The sequence below is a fragment of the Macrobrachium nipponense genome, chromosome 12 (genome assembly GCF_015104395.2).
Source record: "Macrobrachium nipponense isolate FS-2020 chromosome 12, ASM1510439v2, whole genome shotgun sequence".
Classification (NCBI taxonomy): domain Eukaryota; kingdom Metazoa; phylum Arthropoda; class Malacostraca; order Decapoda; family Palaemonidae; genus Macrobrachium; species Macrobrachium nipponense.
The window spans coordinates 85,976,530-86,000,132 of NC_087205.1; the positions used below are offsets into that span (position 1 = coordinate 85,976,530).

At 42.6% G+C, this 23,603-nt stretch overlaps 1 protein-coding gene across 1 annotated transcript in view; it reads left to right on the forward strand.

Annotated features, from left to right (window-relative positions):
• LOC135224637 (PAN2-PAN3 deadenylation complex catalytic subunit PAN2-like) overlaps positions 1-23,603 on the forward strand; it is a 93,190-nt gene that overhangs the window by 14,587 nt on the left and 55,000 nt on the right. Inside the window, exons 4-6 of the mRNA XM_064263846.1 lie at positions 692-861; positions 2,974-3,103; positions 8,405-8,601. Of these exons, the coding sequence (XP_064119916.1) occupies positions 692-861; positions 2,974-3,103; positions 8,405-8,601 (497 nt within the window). The remainder of the gene's footprint in view (positions 1-691; positions 862-2,973; positions 3,104-8,404; positions 8,602-23,603) is intronic.

Below are 23,603 nucleotides of genomic sequence, written 5' to 3' on the forward strand. Positions count from 1 at the left end.
ATTCATCCTTTGAAATTAAAAAGGGAGTCTGTTTTGTGGGATATTAAAAAATTTCAAGAACATTTAATCTGAAAGAATTTAAGGAATATTCAACATTGGGAAGATAGGCAGTTATGCCCCAATTATGGTTGTTATTGTTGATATATGCACATATGTAAAGGAGCAAACCATAAAAGCAGTAACTTACCCTTGAAGCTTCCTTCTGTGAATAAGGGAAAAATAAGGCTAAGAAAAATCTTTTATAGTGTAATACAGATGAAAAGAATACATGGATTAACATAAAGAAGTAAGAACTGAATACATTAGAGCTTAGTACTTTTAAGTAACAATACTGCTATAGAAAAATGAAGACTAAACTCTGGTCAAGGCCGTGTAATGTCATACCACCCTAACAGAATGAGGATAGTTAAGGTCTATGAAACAGGTAGTAGGCAAAAACTTTACGAGTCCATGCGTTATGGACTAAGGAAATTTCATATTGAAATACTTTAGGGCAGTTGGCAAAACAGGAATCTTCCCATAGTTCTTTGATTTACAATCATAGTGGCAAAATTAAACCAGCATTTCAAGGTTCAAGTATTTTTTGTTCATTGGTGCTTCAAGGAAAACATCATCAAGGTTTATACTGTGAATTTTTTTTTTCACAGTTCAAAGGTTTAGAAAGTGAATGTTTTCTTATTATGATTTTCAGGGCCATGTGACTTCGTATTACAGCTCAGAACTAATGAAGTATACTTCGTTTCAAGTACATGATACAGAGGAGATAAGAGATATTCTGTCAATAGAGCCAGGTATTCTTGTTCTTACTCCCACATCGCTTCATCTACGAACAAGACAAGGAATGCACACCCTAGTTCATACGTAAGTAGCAAAGCTTGTTTCTTCTTGACTTTGTTGAGACATTATATGTAGTGTTGTAGAATGTCATCAAGATTCTTAATTAATTTTTTGCTGAATAATAGTTCACTCATATTTATAACTAAAACATGTAATTCAAGTGATTTTTTCAAGGTGTTACTGCAGTTGCCATATAATAAATATTGGCAATGTGGTTGATTCTTGATATGAAGCCAGCTGACACTTTTCAGTCTTCATATTTCATAGTTTTTCTTTTAGTACCTTCACTTGTACTTTCACATTGTGCTCCACCCTTCTTAGGCCGGGTATTCATGCTCGGGTTTACCTGACAGTCCACCCATGACCGTTTGACGGATGAGCATCCACACATCAAATGTAGAACTGTCAGTCGGACAGACAACTCAAGGTCATTTCCCTCATTTCTCGCCTAGCATTCGTCATGGCAACACTATGTACCAGCGATGGAAACTCCGCAGTGTGATAAGGAGTTAGAGCCACATAAACCAGCTGCTGCAGCAATTCATTTAAAAATAGGAAAGAAGCAAAAAGGGTAACATAGTACAGGCAGTCCCTGGTTATCGGTGGACTCTGTTATTGGCGATCTGATTTATGGCACTCGTCAAGTGCCATAAAATCGGCGATTTATGGTGCCATAATAGGCTGAGTTCCAGTTATCGGCCATAAGGTGCCTTATGGCACTATAATAGTATACCTAACAGAGGTGCCATAATGGTGCTTATGGCACCGATAAGCGGTGGCACCATAAGCACCACTATGGTGGCATAAATCGCCGAGTTTCGGTTAATGGCAGTTTTTGCTTATCTGCACCCCATCGGGAACCGAACCCCTGTTGATAACGGAGGACTGCCTGTATGGTCTAAATATTGCCTATTAGAGAAATTTCTATTCTCATACAATATGAATAATTTTAAGCCTAAATTAGACTTAGAGGTTGGTTCAGTTATATATGAAGTCTACTTCCACTAGCGATACCTTTTTTTAGCAGGACACTGGCCTAGGCCTATTTCAAATTGCATTTATCACATGGAAATAGTTTTTATTTATTGTATCATTTGGACTCACAATGGTCTACAAATAGCACTGCAGGGTCTAACAATGAAATTGATTAGACCCATACGTAGTTTATTTATATCCTGGTCCGAGCAGCTGAAATCCTTCCCATGTGCAATCCATCGGCAAACTGAAATGAAATCGTTGGTTACCCATCCACACATGCGATAACCTGTCAGTCGGTTTTGAAAGAACTTTAGGTAATTCCATTGGTTCTTCAGTTCTGGTGAGTGGCCTGACTCTGCCCACAAACATGTTTTAACGTCAGTTTTGATGAACTGACAGGTAGACTGACAGGTAAACCTGTGCCTGAATACCCTGCCTTCTTGAATGGTTTATACTACATTGTAGTGGATTACGTATTTGTTGGGTGATACATTTTTTTCCAGTTTCATTATCATTTTGTATATTTTTCAGTACATACAGTATACAGTATTCTAGTCAGTTTTTCAACAATTATATCCCTGTTCCTTTTATATTACAAGCATGCTTTTCTTGTTATCTTTGGATCCTTACTTAATATCTTAGGCCTTTCATAACCTCTTTAGATGCCAAATCGTTTTTTTATTCCTCTCCTAGCGTCATCCCTTAGTTCATATTTTGTCGTATGGTAGAATCTCAGTGTAATTCTGTCTGTAAACAACCATTTTCTCCTCTACTTTAATTAATCCATTTTCATCTTATATTTTGCTAACACCACCTCATCTTTTTACTTTTCCAATATAAACTTCTCCTTTCTTTAGTCAGTTGTGTTAAGGTTACATTTCTTCCTTATTTTCCCTTATTCTCTTTAGTCAGTTGTGTTAAGGTTACATTTCTTCCTTATTTTCCCTTATTCTCTTGCCATGAGTCTGTCATCTGTTTTACACATTTTTTTCCCTGGAATGATGAAGTCATATTCAAGTAATCATTTTTCACAGAACTTATTTCATAGTAATATTATGGACAGTAGCATATTCTTTTGGGTAATAGTATAATTTTTACTAAATAGTTCGTTACATTTTTGTAAAGGAAAGGTTTGTAATAAACAATTTTCCTTTTCAGATCTCCTCAGTTAGAGAACATGCAGTGCATGTTGCAGTTGGCAGATAACTTTAATCATAGGCTTTTAATGGGAGGGCACCAAAGTACCTTAATTGAATATGACTTGATGCGTTTTGAAGAGACTGTTTTGGTAAGTTTATGCTGGTTTTACATTAGCTATACCATTTAATGAAATAAAGATCTTCAGTCTAAATTTGAGTTCTTATAATCACACAAAACCTGTTTATGTAAATGGAGATTGGAGACATGTGCATTATTTAACATACTGTTGTATCATTATAAATCTTAAACTGTATTGCTTTATTTTAGTGGACTAGATCCCACTCATACAAGCTTGCATCACACATACTTTCTTTCACTTTTCTGTGTGTTTTAGAGACTTGTTACTCCTCCCTGGAATGCATTTTTCAAGTTTTTGTTACCATTTCATCATGTTCACTTAATGATCAAAGTTATTTTTTAATTATTTTTGTTTTGCACAAATTACTCAGTTTCTGTAAGTGCAACGGTAGGACCTAGTATTCAGTGACTTTCTCTTGAGTTGCATGTTTTTTTTATTCCTCATTTACCCATACTTGTTCTATTTGACTCTAATGCCTATGACAGCAAGAAGGTCCAACTCTTGCCATGAATGTCAAGTTGATGTTGGCAAACGAGGCCATTGAGTGAGTGAGTCAGGAGTTACTGGGGTTCTTCTGGTGCCTTTTTGTAGTCATGAGGCTGTAGGTTGATTATTGATTTTTACTCATAAGTAATTCTGAAAGTTTAGAGTTTTCAAATGTGATTGTGGGACTATACAAACTTGTTTTTTTTTTCAAATGAACTTCTTGTCTTGACTTCTTGTCTTTACTTGCCTATTAATATTCTTACATTGGAAAACATCAAATTGTCTTAAATTTAAAATGTGTTGATTAGGTGAGTTTTGTGTAATAATTTTTGAATTCTTAATTGATGTTATCTTAAAAACTATCCATGTGTTAAAATTTTCTTGTAACAAAATCGATATTACCATAAAAACTATCCATTTGTTAACTTAGAAATTCCCTGTACAAAGGGTTATAGTATTTGGTGGTGTTAGAGAAATTTTTTAGAAAGGCCTAAGGGACATCATCCTTTCAGTCAGCTTTCAGATACATAAGAAATTATATTCTTAAAAATCTGCAAATGTACTTTTATCAGTTTAAGTTGCTCTTCACTTAATTGACTCGCAGGAAGAATATTTTTTTGATGGGCCAGTTTGCTTATATTTGATGGCTCACCTGATTTTTGTATTAGGTTATTTTATGCAGATTGTCATTGTTCTCTGCCCGATTTTGTACGATGCATTTGGTAACTAGATTCTCAGGTATGTCTGTCGCCTGCTCCCTTTTCTTGTAAACTGTACTTCACTCAGTATTAATTGGCATTGAAAATATTATTTTTTTCCTCAAGTAAGTCTTTGGAAAATTTCTATGCATTCTAGAGGGGAAAGGTTATGATTTTCATTGCCCCCATCCTAACCCCAGAGGAAGATATTCATTGCTAGACAGTAATCAGAACACATGCAGATGACATTTGAGTGAAGTACATAGATCATTCTTAGCCGTAAACCGAGACTGCCATAACCCGGGGACTGCCTGTACTTTCAAAAAAATTTATTTCTGTGTTGGCTGATTTACAGCGCATGAATTGATGTACGAGTAAAAACTTAAAGGTTGCAAAGAAATTGTTTTTTGTTATCAGGCATTCACTGGTAAACCTTACTAGAGCAAGACTATCGTAATCAAAGTGGAAAGTTTGTAATGTGTTACCTTTTTGTGATAGTAGTTTCTTAAAGTAATTCACCCCTGACTCTTTCATACTTGGTAAAAATGTCCAAAATATTTTCAGGTTTTGAAGATTAGCATTTTTTCCCTCTATCTGTAACATTTTTTCCATCTGTTCCATCTATTTGTAAAATTTGTATAGTATGGATTGTAATCTTGATATTTTTATTTTATTCTGTTTGGGATGTCATGCTCTTGTTTTGTTGGAACCAAATGTAACTTATTCTGTATTTGTAGTTCTAATATTTCCTCTTGCGGCGCATAGTTTTTCCTGTGCCTGAAGCATAAGAGAAATTCTTGTATAAACCTACTTCCAATACAATCAGAATCTTAAAATACCCTACCAGATGTAGTCCTATCCATTTGCATGTAGTACTGTGACAGTGATGGTTGAGGACATATCTGATGTAAGGCAAATGGGTAGTGTATGTTAGTACTTTATAATCTATCTGATTTTTAAGGTGGCTGGTTTGTTAACTTCAGAAAAGCTGATTTAATGTTAAAATCAGTTAACATTAAAAAGTAGTATTATTAAAATAATAGAACTAAAATAAAATACAGGTATTTTTTTTTTTGTGTTCAGAAATGTTTTTCATAATTGGACTGCATTTTCAGTGCTGGGAAGTACAGTATATGATTGATAAGTTTGTATTTTTTCAGTTTTGAAATTAGTTTTTACATCATGTATTGGTTAGCTTGAATATTTATTTAGGGTGGAAATGAGATACTGAATGCCCCAGGGTGTTTAGGCTTGCTTTTAGGAATGAAGAGAGCACTCAAAGACTGGATTAGGACAAGGACCATTACTCCTGTAGCTTGTAGATTTGTTTCTATTGAGTTGTTCCTTTCATGATACATACTCTCTTTTATATGCCTATGCCATTGAAAAAGCTTGTATGGTTGATTAAGCTCAGTAGCAAGGTATATTTAAATGAGAAGGTGGGAGACCTACCTTCTCACTTAGCTATTCTTCTTTGTTGCTGGTGGATTCTTATCAAGTATATTGTTGATGAAGTACTTGATTTTCCCCTTTCTGACTCCAGGATGATGATGTTGGCTTTCTTTTTGGTTTATTCTGCTGTTGTGGTATGAATAGTACATCCTACTCAGTGCATGGTGGAGTCTTTTGGGATTTTATATCACTGGTATGGTTGATGTATGGTTGATCCTCGTTTACACTGCCTCTGAACTGAGTCAGATGTCTTTCTTGGTCACAAACTTTTGGTTGAAGAAGTACTTTTGGTGGCATCCAAGGAGAGCATTCGTTTCTTCTCACCCACCAGCCTTCTAGGATAAACCCTGGATTGGTGATGTTTTTGTGTCCTTTTGTGAAGACGAGTTTTCTGACTGAGAGGTCTCTTTCTCCCAGACAGCATTGTGATACCCAAGATACCATTATTTACCTTGCCTTTATGGACAGCTATACTAGCAAAGCTGGCCTTAATTAAGAGCCAGATCTCTTTCTGCCTCTTGTGGACTTCTTTCAAGCTTTGGCCTGGAATGGAGAGGATTCTGACCCTGGGAATCCTTCTCATTCGCTGCTGTGCGTGTGGGGATGCTTACCACCTTTCTACAGCTTCCTCCAATTTCATGGTACTTTCTCCATTACAGTGGCAACTGCTGCCTCCTTTTCTGAGTTTACTTGGGGGAAGAAAGGTAAGGTGCCTGTAGTCACTTGCTGCTTAGACTTAGCAAAGGGAGATAGGAGATAGTCCTGAATTATTAGGTAATTATACTAGGCATTGAAAGGTGTCTGAAAGATGATGACATACTGCAAAAATTTCCTTTGTTCAAGATGTACAAATTGCCCTTTTTTTTATGTATGAAATAACCTGAATGAGAGAATTAACTAATAGATAATATTAATGAGGAAAATAAAATTCTTATTAAATAATTGGGCAGTTGCACTTATTTAATATTGATGAATAGTAATCAAATTCACTTTATGGACTTGTAGTTAGATGTGGTAACACATGTAGCTCACAGCTGGATGATCCATATTCATTTCCTGAACTAGGTGAGGAGGGACGGGTGGGTGTGTTCCATAAAACTCAGAACCTATGCCTTTATTGACCTAAAGAGCGCCTCGGTGGTGTGATCGGTATGGTTTTGGTGTGCCACCTCGGTGGCCACAAGTTAGGTTCTCAGGCATTCCATTGAGGGGTGAGAGATGTGTCTTTCTGGTGATAGAAGTTCACTCTCGACGTGGTTCGGAAGTCACATAAAGCCATTGGTTCCGTTGCTGAATAACCACTGGTTCCATGCACGTAAAAACACCATACAAACAAATTTATTGACCTAAACTGCATATTAGGTATACCTACTATGCATTTCAGCTGCTGTGTCCAATTGTTCTTTGCCAATAAAATATTATAAAAGCGCCAGACAACTAGTTTTACGTAACACTCTCTCTCTCTCTCTCTCTCTCTCTCTCTCTCTCTCTCTCTCTCTCTCTCTCTCTCTCTCTCTCTCTTCATCTTCACACACTCCTGTGTTTTTACCAACCATTTATTTCTCCTTTTAATGGTAACTTTTAAATGAAATTACAGTAACTTTAATTTCATTTAATTAATAATTTCATTTAAAAATTAGCTTAATACTTATGTAAAGACTACGCCTCTCTCCTCTCTCTCTCTCTCCTCATCTCTCACGTCTCGCCTTCTCTCTTCTTCGTCTTCTCTCATCTCTCCTGTTGTAGTTAGCAGTAGCAGATGATTTTTAATTGAACTATTTTACCTTTAGTTTCTAGAACTGTAATTGCACTGTTCTAAAACAGACACATGACTAAGAGTTGTATTAGTCCAAATAAAAGCACTGTTTGTTCATGAAAAGGAATGTCAGAACAAAGAGAAAGAGACAGAATAAAGAATTTCTTAAAAGTGGTTGATAAGACTTGTGAAAATAGATCATCGGTTGGAAGGGGGAAAGAAGGGAGAAATATGTTGCATATATGTAATCTTCACACACTCCTATATTTTTACAAACCATTTTGTATTTCTATTTTAAGGGTAATGTAATATGCTAACTTTTAAATGAAATTACAGTAACTTTAATTTCATTAAAATGTTAGCTTAATACTTAAGGTGCATGATTAGGGACATGTTTAGTGTTCTCTAAAAGTAAGCATTTATTAGTGTTTTTAGAGATTGTGCCAAACTTGCACAAAAATTCCCCTTGTGCGAGGGGGTCTGGAACCTAACCTTGCTTATGTTAGAGATATTACTGTACATTAGTAAGATGGTAATATGTAGTGATCCCCAATCATAATTCCTTTGTGGTAAGCTGAAGTGTTCATATATTTTTTTATTTTCTTGGTATGCCGAGCATTCATGGAAAATGCAGACGTTGCCTTTTGGAACGTCCTGGAATTTTAAAAATTATTCTCAATCATGTTTTCAGGTTCACCTTAGTAAGTCGGGCTTAACTTTAAGGCTGGGTGAAATTTTATTTACTTTGTGTAAAAATCACACTTTATTTATTGTATTTGGACATCTGTGAAATAGTGTTTGTCCTCATTATGTTAAAATGTCTTATATATAAAAATTGTTCACAAATGCAAATGTGATACTGAAAGACTAAGTAAACTATTGCAAGTAACTTAATACAATTTTCTCTTGACATTCCAGCATGATGTAGGTGAAAATGGATGTGCCATTCTTCGTGATCATCCAAGGTTTGTGTGTTGTGGTGATGTTTCTGGGAGAATCAGCTTGAAAGATCCGAGGACCATGCGACAGGAGCATTCCTTTCAAGCACATAGTGGCATTCTTTCAGATTTTGATGTTTTAGGAAATTATATCGCAACCTGTGGGTTCTCAAACAGGTAAGTAGAGTGATCATCTCTTTTTAAAGATTGGAACCATTTTTAAAGAATTTTACTGATGAACATTAGCCCCTCAACTTCTCAGATGCTTATGGTGTTTGTCCTTCTGAACGTTCAAGATATCCCACAGCTATCGTTAATTCCATATAATTTCTAGCACAATTAGCAAAATTAGCAAAAAACTGAACTACGGCGTTATATTTATCATTCAGTTTAAGACAGTAGCAGATCCAGGATTTAGGAAAGGGGGTTGCTGTGTGTTAAAATGTAGGAGCAGCAAGCATTGAAGGCACGAGGCAATAAGCTAGGGTGTCTGGGGTTAGTTGTACTTTTATGGTAGTTAATATGAAAAACCTGTAACCAATAATTATTCTTGTTAGATGGAAACCAGTTACAGATTGACTGAAATTGGGATATATAATACATTCCAGTTTCAATAGTTAGAGAATACCTATTAATCAAAAATGAAATATAGATCATTCATACCATTCTTTACCACAAATGTTAGATTATCTGCTACACTTGTATTAGTTGCATACTGCAGAGTAGTTTAAGCAAATAAAGCAATGCCCATAATATACCAGTAAAGTAAAAAAGAAAGATAGATATTTGGCACAACCTATTTAATTGACATGTTTCACAAATGGTAAACTGGGTAAAGCATTTCCTGGTCAATGTTTGCCTTCTAAAGCAAACTTATCAAGTCACATCCTCTGCATTTATTTCAATATCCCTATGCACATGGATAAAGCCAAGTTAGAAAGTCGATCAGCAGTCATAGTTGTTCTGAGATAAGTTTTCAATCTTCTCAGTGTCGAAAAAGATTGTTCTGCTGTTGCTGTTGTGATTGGCATTGTCACTCCAATTTGGAGCAGCATGTGTATATTTGGAAAAAACATTTTTTCACACTTCTGTAAAGCTGATAGCAGTTTTTTGGTGGGTCATTTATATTTTTCCATAATTCCTGCCAAATCTCATATTCGCTGAATACCTTATTTCTATCTGTGAACATAGCATACATATTTGAAAGAGACTAGTTTAGGTTCTACTGTAGATGATGAATTAGTCTTATTTGGATTTGAAATACCAATCTTTAATGTTACTGCCACTATAAGTCTGCAGCAAGTCATTGCCGTCTAGATACAAGCCCGGACACTGAGATGGATAGTCCAAATGAGCTGTCATAAATAGTGTCAATTCCAATAGATATTGGTTTTTATTTACCTTCTTCAGTTATCTGCATGTACCTACTACTATTTGTGATAAATGTACGTTACTGGTGTATATAACGAGCACAACGACAAACGGAAGTAACAGTTTATCATTGGATACTAAACAAGCTATTTTTTAAATTTTATTTCTCTCCCCTTTTACCCCCATAGAGGGTACGTAGTACCTGCAGTGCACCTCATGTGGTGCACTGTAGGTATTAGTTAAGGATCTTTTCAGCGTCCATTTGGCCCCTAGCTGTACCCCCTTTCATTCATTTTACTGTACCTCCGTTCATGTTCTCTTTCTTCTTCTTACTTTCCATAATCTAACAATTGTTTAGTGCCTCAGTGGCATAGTTGGTATGGTGTTGGCATCCCACCTTGGTGGTCGCGAGTTCGATTCTCGGCCATTCCATTGAGGAGTGAAAGATGTGTATTTCTGGTGATAGAAGTTCACTCTCGACGTGGTTCAGAAGTCATGTAAAGCCGTTGGTCCCGTTGCTAAATAACCACTGGTTCCATGAAATGTAAAAACACCATATAAACAAACCTAACAATTGTTTCATAATGCAACTGTGAGGTTTTCCTCCTGTTACACCTTTCAAACCTTTCTACTCTCATTTTTCCTTTCAGTGCTGAATGACCTCTTAGGTCCCAGTGCTTGGCCTTTGGCCTAAATTATATAGTATTCCATTCCATTCTCCCCGTTGACCAAAGCTAATTACAATTCTCATAGTTTCCTGCCAATTATTGAATGTTTGTCTGTTCTTAGAGAGTACTTTATTTCAATATTTTCATTTTGAAATCATCATTATTAGTTCAAAAAAGAAAATAAATCCTCAAGATATACCCTATAAACATTGACTGTTGTACTTATCTGTTTCCGTTTCCTCCTCCTCCTCCTCCTCCTCCTCCTCCCCCTGTCTCTCGCTTTCTATGTGTCTGTTTCAAGAAAGATTTCTCCTCCTCTCTCGCTCTCTCTGCTCTCTCCACTCTCTCTCTCGTCTCTCTCTCTCTCTCTCTCTCTCTCTCTCGTCTGTTGCAACTTATGAATTTTGTTTCATTCCTTTCCACATTTACCTGCTGTCATGTTCTTCTTTCTTTCTCGTAATCTTGATCCCTCTCAGCCTGTTGGTTCATTGTTGATTTTTGTATTTTATTTTACACTTGATTTCTGAAAATAGTTCTTTATATACTACTACTATACTACTACTAAAACTACTACTTACTTTACTACTACTACTACTAATATACTACTCTACTACTACTACTACTACTACTACTACTACTACTTATTATTATTATTATATTATTATTTATTATTATTATTATTATTATTATTATTATTATTATTATTATTATTATTATTATTATTATTATTATTATTATTATTATTATTATTATTATTATTTTTATTATTTTTATTATTTTTATTATTATTTTTATTATTTTTATTATTTTTTATTTTTTATTTTTATATTTTTATATTTTTAATTATTTTTATTATTATTATTTTTTATTATTATTTATTATTATTTATTATTTATTTATTTATTTATTTATTATTTATTATTATTTCTTATTTATTATTTATTTATTATTTATTATTATTATTATTATTATTATTATTATTATTATTATTATTATTTATTATTATTATTATTATTATTATTATTATTATATTATTATTATTATTATTATTATTATTATTTATTATTATTATTTTTATTATTATTATTATTTATTATTATTATTATTATTATTATTATTTATTATTATTATTTATTATTATAATATATAAGTTTTGAGTTTTTTGCTGATATTGATGTTTAATAATAATCCACTCATACAGGCGCCACTGGTTTAAGACATATGTGGGCGAACTGCATCATGTCTTAAAAGGTAGCCTAGCAAAAATCACCGTAATTATGATGCTCATTTGTAAAGTTGAGTGATGTTGAGGTCTGTTGAGTTCAGGGGTTACTTATTTTAAATGGATGTGTAAAGTAGCTTTAATCCAGAGCCAGACTTCTAAACCAGCAGCATCAGTTTATTTCAGCAGTCATTTAATGTTTGTGATTCATCATTGTTTACCTTGGCATTTTTATAATTCTAAATGGTCATGAGAATTAAAGTCATTTATTGAAATGGCCAAAAGGTGTGGCCGCTATTAAGGGGGCCGGCCGGCTAATGCCGTTTTTTAACGACAGGACTTTGACATTCATACCACTTAATAAGGTGACTTGGGACATCTCCAAACCGCATATGATTTTTGCCTCTGACCTTTGGTTTTGTGACGCCAGGGCAATTTATCCTGAAAATAACCATTTTTCAAATTCTATCTCCTCCCTTGATATTTAATATTAAGACCTGGGATTACTACCATATATAGACCTGATGTAGACCTCCAATCAAATGGAGAGTTTTTTTTTCTAAAAGTCATTTTGTTCATGAACTTACCTGTCGATATATATATAGCTGTAATTTTTTTTCTGACGTCCGACAGAATTTCAAAACTCGCGGCACACGTAGTGGGCGGCCTAGGTGGTAGTACCGCCCATTCCCGCCAGCTGTGGGAGGCGGATATCGATGGGGAACCATTCCCATTTTCTGTTCATATTTTTTCTGTCGCCGGTGCTGGAAACAACTGTTTACATTACCTCCGTCTAGGATTTTTGATTTATCTCGCTTTAAATTATCTGGATTGACTTTTGGTATCGACTTCTGGATTGTTGGATTGGCACGCGTAATAGTGGAACGTCCTATGTCACCGCTTTCGTCAGAGGACGCGTATGACGCCTTTCCTCCTCAGAAGAGAGGTAGGGTTTCTACCGACGAGGACGTTGGTTTCGGCGCACAGGCGTGTTCACCTGAGAAGCAGGTAGCTGTACCTGCTAGAAGGAAGGAGGCGTCCCCTCGCCCCTCGCCTTCTCGCAGGGTCAGTCCTGCCCCTTCTTCTGCTCCTTCGTCACCTACGAAGGATATCCTCGTGTCCCTTCAGGACCAGATTACGTCTCTTATGGCTCAGAGGACTCGCCCAGCAGCAGTCGAGCCTAAGCGTAGAAAGGACGTTAGGCTGCCCGTCAAGAGGACGAAGCAGTCTCATTCCTCTCGTCGTCCGATCGTCTCTCTCTCCACCTCCGGATCATCACCGTTCTCGTTCGTCTGAGTAGATCTTTCGCTCTCGCAGCAGTAGAGGACGCTCGCCAGGACGCTCGGCGTTCGAAGCAGGACGCTTTGCGCTCTCGGCAGGGCGCTGTTGAGGACGCTCGGCAGGACGTCGGCGTTCGAAGCAGGACGCTTTGCGTTCTCGACAGGACGCCTTTGAGGACCGCTCGGCAGGACGCTCGCCTTTCGAAGCAGGACGCTTTTCGAACGAGGCAGGATGCTTTTGAGGACGCTTCCGAGTCAGGACGCTTTGCTTGGCTAAGGCCAGGACGCTTTTGGTGCCTCTCGTCAGGAAGCTCGCGCTTCCTCTCGTAGGGACGTGTCTGCTAAGACAGTTCCCGTTGCTTCAAAGGACGCGCTGCGTTCGCAGGATGTCCGTCCTTCTAAGGATCGTCGTAAGGGCGATTCTGTACCTGTAGCGGGTACTTCCAATCAACGGAAGTCTTTGTTCAGGCTTGAGACTGCTGGACGTACGCCCTCTCCTGATGGACGTTCTCCAGTTCCTCTTAGGGAGGAAGGGGAACTTAGTAGTCCAGGGAGTTCTGTCGAAGAAGAACCTCCTGTAGCTTCAGCTGTCTCGGACTATAAGGTTCTTGTCAGGCTGTTACGTTCATCCTTCGGGGATAAGTTCCAGCCGGCAGCCCCTAGGTCTCCTCCCTCTCAACTTTTCGTCTTCTAAGTCCGTTAAGACCCCTGAGTTCGTCGAAATGAAGACATCGCTGTCGACCAAGAGGGCTTTCAAGAAACTTCAAGATTTCATGTCTCGAAGGAAGGATCAGGGCAAGACCACTTTCGCCCTTCCTCCCTCTAGACTCGCCGGAAAGGAGGAATTTGGTATGAAACCAAGGAGGACTTGGGAGTAAAGGTTCCTTCGACCCGCTCTGGGTGACTTCTCCAGTTTTAGTGGACGCTCAGAGGAGGTCTATCTTATCGTCTGCTAAGGGTCCCTGGACTCCTGTGGAGACGGACCACCACTTGAAGGGACTGCTTCGTACTTTGAATGTCTTTAATTTCTTAGGACTGGTGCCTGGGAGTTTTAGATCTTCAGTCTAGAAGTCCTGATTCTCTCAGTCTGGGGGAGCTGTCCAGCGTGTTGTCATGTATGGACAAGGCCGTCATGGGATGTTCGGAGGAGCTAGTTTCTCATTTTGGAACGGCTTTCCTAAAGAAAAGAGCTCTCTTATGCAATTTTACCGCTAAGTCGGTTTCTCTCCCGCTCAGAAAGCGGAATTGCTCTTTGCGCCCTCTTTCGGACCATCTTTTCCCCCAGGCTATGGTAAAGGATCTTGCAACGAGTTTGCAAGAGAAGGCGACCCAGGACCTCTTGGTACAGTCTTCAAGACGTCCAGCAGTTCCTTCCACATCTGCATTCAGTAAACCCCCGAAGAAAGTCAAACCCTTTCGCGGGAGGGGCACCCCCTCGAGAGCAGCTCCTCGAGGGAGAGGTTTTTTCGAGAGGAAGAGCTTCATTTAAAACCAAACCCACCAAATGAAGATCTTGTCCTTCAGACGCCAGTCGGGGCCAGGCTGAAGTTCTTTGCGGAGGCATAGAGGCAGAGAGGGGCGGATCCTTGGACTCTCAAGATCGTAGAGCAGGGGTACAAGATCCCCTTTTTACATCCTCCTCCTTTAACATCAACTCCCAGAGACCTCTCTCCATCTTATCAGGGAGAGAAGAAAAGTATTCTTTTCGATCTGTTAGACCAGATGGTCGAAAAAAGAGCGGTGGAACAAGTGGACCTGGAGGGTCACCGGGCTTCTACAACAGGATTTTCCTGGTGCCGAAGCAGTCGTCGGGTTGGCGCCCAGTCCTGGATGTGAGCAGGCTCAATCTTTTTGTAGAAAAGATCAAGTTCAAAATGGAGACGCCTCAGTCGGTGCTGGGAGCCTTGAGACCTGGCGACTGGATGGTGTCTCTGGACCTGCAGGACGCGTACTTCCACGTCCCCGTCCACCCTCTTTCAAGGAAGTACCTGAGATTCGTCTTAGACAACAGGGTTTGGCAATTCAGAGCCCTTTGTTTCGGTCTCAGCACGGCCCCGATGGTTTTCACAATGATAATGAGGAATGTAGCGAAGTGGCTCCATTCGTCAGGGATCCAAGGAATCCCTCTACCCTCGACGATTGGCTGATCAGAGCGTCGTCGAGGCGGAATGTCTGAAGGACCTTCAATTAACGTTAGCCCTAGCAAAGTCTCTGGGTCTTTTGGTCAACTCCGAAAAGTCGCATCTGACCCCGACACAGTCCATCGTGTATCTGGGGATTCAGATGGATTCAGTGGCTTTTCGGGCGTTTCCATCCCAGGAACGTCAGCGACTGGGGTTAGAGAAAGTCGCAGCCTTCCTAGAGAGAGAAGCTTGTTTGGTGAGGGAGTGGATGAGTCTGCTGGGCACCATTTCCTCGCTAGAAAAGTTTGTCTCGCTGGGAAAGACTACACCTCAGGCCTCTTCAATTTTTCCTTGCGGAAGAATGGAAGTCGAAAGGAGGACCTGAATGCGATCCTAAGGATCATCAAAAGCAAAGTAATAGAAAAGGCCACTTAAGGATGGTGGCTCGACGACCTCCCCAGAAGTTTACGAGAGGGCTTCTCCTTAAATCTTCTGAGCCCCGACCTAGTGTTGTTCTCAGACGCTTCCATTTCTGGTTGGGGAGCAACACTGGGGGGGAGGAAGTGTCAGGCTCCTGGAGAGGGGAACAGGTAGCCTGGCACATCAATGTAAAGGAACTGGCAGCTGCTATTCCTGTCGCTGCAGTTCTTCGAAGACAAACTGTCAAGCAAGGTCGTTCAAGTCAACTCAGACAGCACCACAGCCCTTGCATATCTAAAGAATCAGGGAGGAACTCACTCCAGATCCCTTTTTCTCCTTGCGAAAGAAGTTCTGCTATGGGCAGACGCAAGGCGCATCAAGATCCTGACGAGATTCGTGGCAGGGGTTCAGAATGTCAGGGCGGACCTTCTCAGTCGACGAAATCAGATTCTGCCAACAGAATGGACCTTGCACCAGGAAGTCTGTCAACCAATTATGGACATTGTGGGGACGTTCCTCTAGTCGACCTGTTCGCTACATCGAGGACGAAGAGGCTTCCTCTGTATTGCTCCCCGGTTCTGGATCCAGGGGCAATTGCAGTGGACGCGTTGCTCTGGAACTGGACAGACCCTGGATCTGACGCCTTTCCCCCCCATTCAAGATCATGGGGGGAGGTAATGAGGAAGTTCGCAGCTTCAGAAGGGACAAGGTTGACTCTGATTGCCCCCAACCTGTGGCCCAGCAAGAGAGTGGTTTCACAGAGGTCATGACATTCCTTGTGGACTTCCCAAAACGTTGCCCTGGAGGGAGATCTACTCAGACAGCCTCACTTCAAAAGGTTTCACCAAAACCTCTCCGCTCTGGCTCTGACTGCGTTCAGACTATCGAAAAGTTGGCCAGAGCGAGAGGCTTTTCAAAGGCAGCTGCGAGAGCAATCGCTAATGCTCGAAGAGCCTCTTCAAGAGCTGTCTTACCAGTCTAAGTGGTCCTCCTTCAGGGCATGGTGCAAAAAGGAAGGAATTTCCTCTTCCACGACCTCTGTGAATCAGATAGCAGATTTCTTACTCTATCTAAGAAATGTGCAGAAATTGGCAGTTCCTACAAGTTAAAGGTTATAGGAGTATGTTGTCTGCCGTTTTTTCGCCACAGAGGACTGGACCTCTCTGACAATAAGGATCTACACGATCTCTTAAGGTCGTTCGAACCACCAAGATTCCACAAGCAAGACCGCCCTCATGGAATCTCGATGTGGTTTTGAAACATCTTATGCTAAGTCCCTTTGAGCCTCTCCATGAAGCTTCTCTAAGGGACTTGACGAGAAAAAACGCTTTTTCCTAGCTTCTCTGGCGACGGCGAAGAGAGTTAGTGAAAATCCAAGCGTTCAGTAGCCTAGTGGGCTTCAAGGGGGACAACGCTGTCTGCTCGTTGAGCCCGTCTTTCTTGGCTAAGAACGAGAACCCGTCTAATCCTTGGCCGAAGAGCTTTGAAATCAAAGGAATGTCGAGTCTCGTGGGTCAAGAACCAGAGAGAGCCCTGTGCCCTGTCAGGGCTCTCAAGTTCTATGTGAATAGAACTAAAGAGATAAGAGGTCCCTCAGGTAATCTCTGGTGCTCGGTGAAGAGAACCAGAATTTGCCGTTGTCGAAAGAATGCTGTTGCTTTCTTCTTTGAGGGGACGTCATGTTAAAGAAAAGGCTCATTCATCTTGCCAGAAGACTGATTTGAGCCTCTTTAAAGTGAAAGCTCACGGAGTCAGAGCCGTAGCTACTTCTCTTGCCTTCCAAAGGAATATGTCTATCAAAGATATACTTGATAGCACCTTTTGGAGGAGCAATTCCGTATTCGCCTCACATTACCTCCGGGATGTGAGAACGATTTACGAGAACTGTAGTTCTTTGGGGCCTTACATTTCGGCAGACACAGTTTTGGGGGCTGAAGGTAGCTCTCTCCCTATCCCTTAGCTTAGTTAGGTTAGTTTTTATTGTGTTTTTGGTTGATGGTGAGATCTTCTGTGGAAATCTCCCATTCCTTAGTGTTAATGTCAGGGGTTTTTTGGTTAGTTGGTCTGGTGGTGGTCGGTTGCTGTGTTACTGCCATATGTTTGGCTAGATGGTCTTGTCACATTGAGGTCACGTCCCCGTTGACAGAGCATCCAGAGTGCACCAGCACTACAGGTCCAAACCTGGACTGGCAACTCTGATGAAAGCATAAGCAGGCTTAAGTGACAGTAATCACAGAGTCTACTTTGCTATCAGGTAAGGAACTAAGAAGTAAATCTTTTACTTAATTTAAGTTTCCTAAAAATCCTATTCTGTCTCTACCCACCATCCGAAGGTGGGATTCAGCTATATATATATCTGACAGGTAAGTTTCATGAACAAAATGTTATTGTTATAATACAATTAAGTTTGTTCATACTTACCTGGCAGATATATATAATTAGAGTGCCCACCCTCCTCCCCTCAGGAGACAAGGGTCATGAATAAATATGAACAGAAAAATGGGAATGGTTCCTGATAGACCGCCTCCCAGCGGGCGGGGAATGGGTACTAACCACCTGGCCGCCCACTACGTGTGCCGCGAGTTTTGAAATTCTGTCGGACGTCAGAAATACAGCTATATATATATCTGCCAGGTAAGTATGAACAAACTTAATTGTATTATAACAATAACATTTTTTTGCTAGATATGAATTTTTCAATATGGTAAAAAAATAAACCCTATATATCACGAGAAAAAAATTTATAAAAAAAAGACGAAACAAAAATTGGAAAAAAGAGCTCTATTTGATTGTTCTATAATGTCTTTCCGAGTTATATATCAAATTCCAATGTTATAGCTTTAAAACTAAGTGAGGAGATAGATTTTGAAGGTCAATAAGTATAGTTTTGAGATACGGGCGTTCAAAGTTTTCCTTCGTATTTCTATAAAGACAATGTTAATAAATAATGATTATTATGAATGTATATTTCTTTTTTGTGTATTAATAAACCAAAACTATTTTATTTATCATAATTTAATCATAAATGATGATCACCCTTTGCTCATATATCGTAGCCTAGGGCACTGCCTTGAGCAAGATGGGGCACTCCTTTCCTACGGTTAACCCCCTGCTCCCCTTCACTAACTCGGTTTATTACAGCGAATTTTCTTCTGTATGTTAGCGAGATGTTTTCCTTGTATTTTCCTCTTTAGCATGATGACATTCTTGCCGAAACAAAGATAAACAAACATAAATGCAAGAGAATGTCAGAGGTGAAACTCGAAGGTGTACTCTTTTTACAAAGACAATTTAATAAATCATGATTATTATGAATTTCATATTCCATTTTGGGTATTAAAAAACCAAAACTATGTTTTGTTCCGATACGTAATACAAACCCTCGGTCCTTTAACAATAGGAAGGTAACTAGCGGCAGCTGGGACGGTCGTAAGCTTCGAACAAAAGGGGAGAACGGTAGTTAACTGCTTGTCCGATCGTGCGCGCGCCCGCGCGCACCGAGAGGTGAAGAATCACTTTTGCTTTCGGCCGCGGGTGTGAAGGACGTGTTCGTCATCGCTCTCTGGCCCCGCACATCTCGTTCGTATGCTTTGTTTATATTGGGTTTTCTACTAATGGTTTTGTTTGACTTGAAAATGAAACTGTAAGTACACTGTTTTCATTTTCATTACTTAATTATGAATCAACATGGAGCTATCGCCGTAGAGACGGCGATTTCCGCTCTTTTCATGAATTACCCTTGAATTGTGTCTCGGTGCCGAGGGCGGGCGCACTCGCGCCGAGTCATGTATTTTGGGCGAAAGTGTGTAATTGAAAGATGTAAGTACTCTTTTTCATTATATTTTTGCCCTCTGTGCGTTCGTTGCCGAGAGCTTGATTGCGCTCGGTCAAGAGCCTCTTATTTTGTATGAATAGAATGCAATGAAAGTGGATTCGCAATGCAGTTTTCTTTTCATTTTTCATTTATTAATTGCATCAAATTTAATTTTGGATCAATTTCCGCTCTTACCCGGGAATTAATCCTTACGATTTATTGCTGTGAAAGTGAAAATAGCAAGTGCAGTATTGTTCATTTTCATATATATTTATGTTAGCATCATATTATTATGGATCAAGTTTCCGCTCTTACCGGGAATTGATTTTTCCCCCTTTAAGTTCTATGAAGGTGAATCGCAAGAAAAGTGGGCAGTATTCTGTTTTTCATTTTCATATTACTTTTCACTGCTGTGTCGGGGAGGGGAAGGGGAAAGCGAAGGTCTGCCAGGAAGTCGTCGGAAAGCTCTCCCGCGACTCCCTTGGTATCCGATTCTTCGTGCTTCTTTCCTGCCCCCCCCGCCTCAGCTTCCTCGTATTTTGTTTTGGGTCTTTGGCCTTCCTTCCGTTCGGGGTGGGGCATGTCTCCCCCCCGTGCGTGAGGGAACCCCTCTTACTAATCTGTCTGTGCTACCGCAGGTGCTACATCCGTGGGAGACGACCTTGGCCAGGTATGGGCCACTGCGGCTGCAGGGCGTGCCTAGCATCCACGATCTGCTGCAGCGTCTAGCGAGGTCTGGGGCGGTGACCTTGGAGTGGTCTCCACTACAACCTTCACGGCCGCTTATGCTGCTCTTCCCCACCCGCTGGTCTACACTCCCCATGCTGTGTCGGTGACGCCGTCTGCCGCTTTCTAGGGCCGGTCGCCGCCGTACCGAGGAGGGGTATGCCGCCGCCGCCGCCTGTGTTTTCTTCGTGTTGCCTGCCCCAGACTTCCGCTGTTCCAGCAGCTCGCCCCTGGACCGGCCGCCAGTACCACGCTGGCTGCCGATGATTCTACGAGGCGATGGCTGGGCCTGCCGTACCTGTCGCTGATGTGGTTCCCGCTACTGGCTTGGCTGTCCCTTCTGTGTTTACCGCTGCCGCTGTTCCTGCCGCTCCTGAGCTGGTTGCTGTTCCTGTCGCTCCTGTTCCTGCGCCTGTCCATGCTGGTCCTGCCCATGGTGTGTCTTCCCCAGTCCCAGGTCCTTCCGGACAGGTGCAGTCGGGCCGTGTTGCTTCGGCAATAGGCCCGACTCCGGCCTGGATGGAGGACCTGACGACTGTCCTGCGTGAGCTGACGAAGAAGAGGAAGGTGTCATCTTCGTCTTCGTCTGCTGCTGCCTCTTCCCCTTCGACTTCTAAGGCCCATAAGCCGAAGAAGAAGAAGGCTGCCTCCCCCCCCCCTAAGAAGTCTCCTTCGGGAACTTCTAAGGGCCCGTCCCACCTCGGTGGGACGGGGGGTCCTTCTGCTGGTCCTCCTGCTCCTTCGGGAGCGGAGCCCGTCTCCCCTTCCGTAAGGAAGAGATAGACGGGGACCAGAGGAGTATCGGTTAGCTCTGGTACTTCCTCGCCTGGTGCTAGCGGCGATGCCGCTACGCCAGGTTCCGGCTCGGTCTCTCGTTCGCGGGAGATCCCGAGTGTACGCTCTCCCTCGGGAGACCGTGCAGCCAAAGTTTCGGCGCCAGAGTTCGCTCGGCGCCAAGGACCACGGCACGGAGCAGAAGGCTGGCGAGAACCGCTCAGGTGACTCTCGCCAGGCCAGCGGCCGCGCTCGCAGCGACCGAGCTGGTAACCGGGTTTTGTTATATTCCCCCTAAGAAGACTCCTTCGGGAACTTCGAAGGGCTCGTCACACTCCGGTGTGACGGGGGGGGGGTTTCTTCTTTGCTGGTCCTCCTGTTCCTTCGGGAACGGGGCCCGTCTCCCCTTCTGAGAAGAAGAAGAAGACGGGGACCAAGGGTGTGCTGGCTACGCTGGTACACCCTCGCCTGGTCTTGGCAGCTCTGCTGCTAAGCCAGGTACCGGCTCGGTTTCTCGTCCGCGAGAAGTTCCGAGTGTACGATCTCCTTCGGGTGACCGTGCAGCCAAAGTTAAGACGCCTGAGTTCGCTCAGCGTCATGACCGAGGCACGGAGCAGAAGACTGTCGAGAGCCGCTCAGGTGACTCTCGCCAGGCCAGCGGCCGCTCTCGCAGCGACCAGCCGGTACCTCGGGGGTGGACGTGACGGTCTCTGACCGGCCCACGGGTTGAGGCTGGGAAGAGGTCCCCCCAGGTCCCCTCGACCGACGGTACCAGCCTCGGCTGGTACCATCGGTTGACGTGCCGCGAGGACGCTCACCGGGCTCACGGCGAAAGCGAGCTCTGCAGGTCACCTGACCGCCGCTCCCACAGGGACCGGTCGGATACGGTGACCAGCAGCAGCTCGTCTGACGCAACGGGACCGGGGTCGACGTGCTCAGTCGAGCCGCTCGCCACAGGTGAGCGCACGGCCAGGCCTGCAGATCGATCCCCACCGCGGGTTGGTGATCGGCTGCAGCCCCCACGTACGCTGGTCCTGCCAGCGAGCGGGGGGGGAGCGTCAGGTCTGTCTCTCCACTACCTTCAACTTCCTCGGGCTACACCGGGAAGAGCGAGGTAGCTAGGAGTGATCGTGAGAGGTGCGCCGCTCACGATCCCGTCACGATGCCGCACGTGCCACGTATTGTCTTAGACCCAACCAGGACGTACGCGCAAGTGATTGGAGGCGACCGTCAGGGGGGGAGGGGGTAGCGTCAGTTCTGTCTCTTCTCCGATAACCTTCAACTTCCTCGGCATACGCCAGGAAGAGCGAGGTATATAGGAGTGATCGTGAGAGATGCGCCGCTCACGATCCCGTCACGACGCCGCACGTGCCAGGTTGGTCTTAGGACCAACCAGGACGTACGCGCAAGTGATTGGAGGCAACCGTCAGGGATCTGTTGCTGGTCCTTCTTCTGAAGGAGGAGGGTCCTGGGAGCTGCTCTTGTTGGAGGGACTGGACGGTTCCTACTCCTCAAGACGCTGTAACTTCCGAGATTCAGAGTAACTTTACCCAGGTTATTGCACTGATTCGTCAGCACAACGACCTGGGGGAAGGATCGCCGCTCCCACCAGCAGAGCCCATGTCTCTGCTCGAGTCGTTTTGGGGCCCGAGAGGGAACCCAAACCGACGGTGGGTTTGCCGCGATCGAGCTTGCCGATTCTGTCTTGAACCAGAGTCTCTCGTCTCCGGACAAGAAGGCTCTCTCAGTTCTGGCCGGTCGATCAAGCTACTTCCACCTCCTCTACTGCGACAGCGGCGTTTCTACGTGTCTTCGGACGTATTTAAATACTCCGTTCCTTCGGTCCTGCCTGAGAGGTTTCGACCTCGCGATCGAGGACTGGAATGAGTCGGAGGACGTATCGGCTCTCTCCTGTCAGGTGTCGATCAGCCCCACCCACCCAGACGACGTTCACAGTGGCGGCAGACCCTTACCTACAGTGAGAGTTCGTAACCCTCCTCGGGGGGAAAACGTTTTCTCCTGACGATACGTTTTCCCAGACTCTGAGAGACCATCGCCGCAAGGCGATGGCTGCCTACTCTTCTCCAACTGCTAGTTCCACTGGGAAGGCGAGCGAGTATCCAATTCCTCCCCCATTCCCTCTCTCCTTACGGCTACGAGGGAAAGGGGAAGGATCCTACAGAGATTTCTCTGTAGGATCCCACGTTGGGGACTGCGCTACCAGGGGGACCTTCGGGTCCTACCTGACGTAAGCCCCGGTCGTTGAGGAGGGATCCTGCCCCATTCTCGTTTTCTACGGGAATCGAGAGGACCACCAGCCGATATCGTTTGACGAATTCGGTGGGGGGGTTTCGCAGACTGCTTGTTAGAATTCTACGGAATTTCTAGCCGCATTCAGAGTGTTAGAGTTTCTTACGATCTCCAAACACTTAGGCGAGACCACGGTCCAAAGTGAGCGAGACGAGAATCCCCCGATATGTTACACGATAATCGGGAACCTCGGCCTATGCTCGATTCCTGGAATTTCTAGCATTAGGAAGGAAGAAAGCTGCTGCTGAAAGAAGACTATCTCACAGTAGGCGACCAACCTGGAATAGAGAAGAACGGACGGGAATAATCCAGTTTGGCTTGAACTATCGTCTTAGTATTCTGTTCACCATTGAAGCTTTCCTTCGAGGAAGACTTCTTCACTCTCTTGATAGAGACCGAAGTGGTCGATCTCCAATCCTTATTTTGTTTTCTTGAAGGAAAGAATTTATGGATGGAGATCGTTGTTCAGAA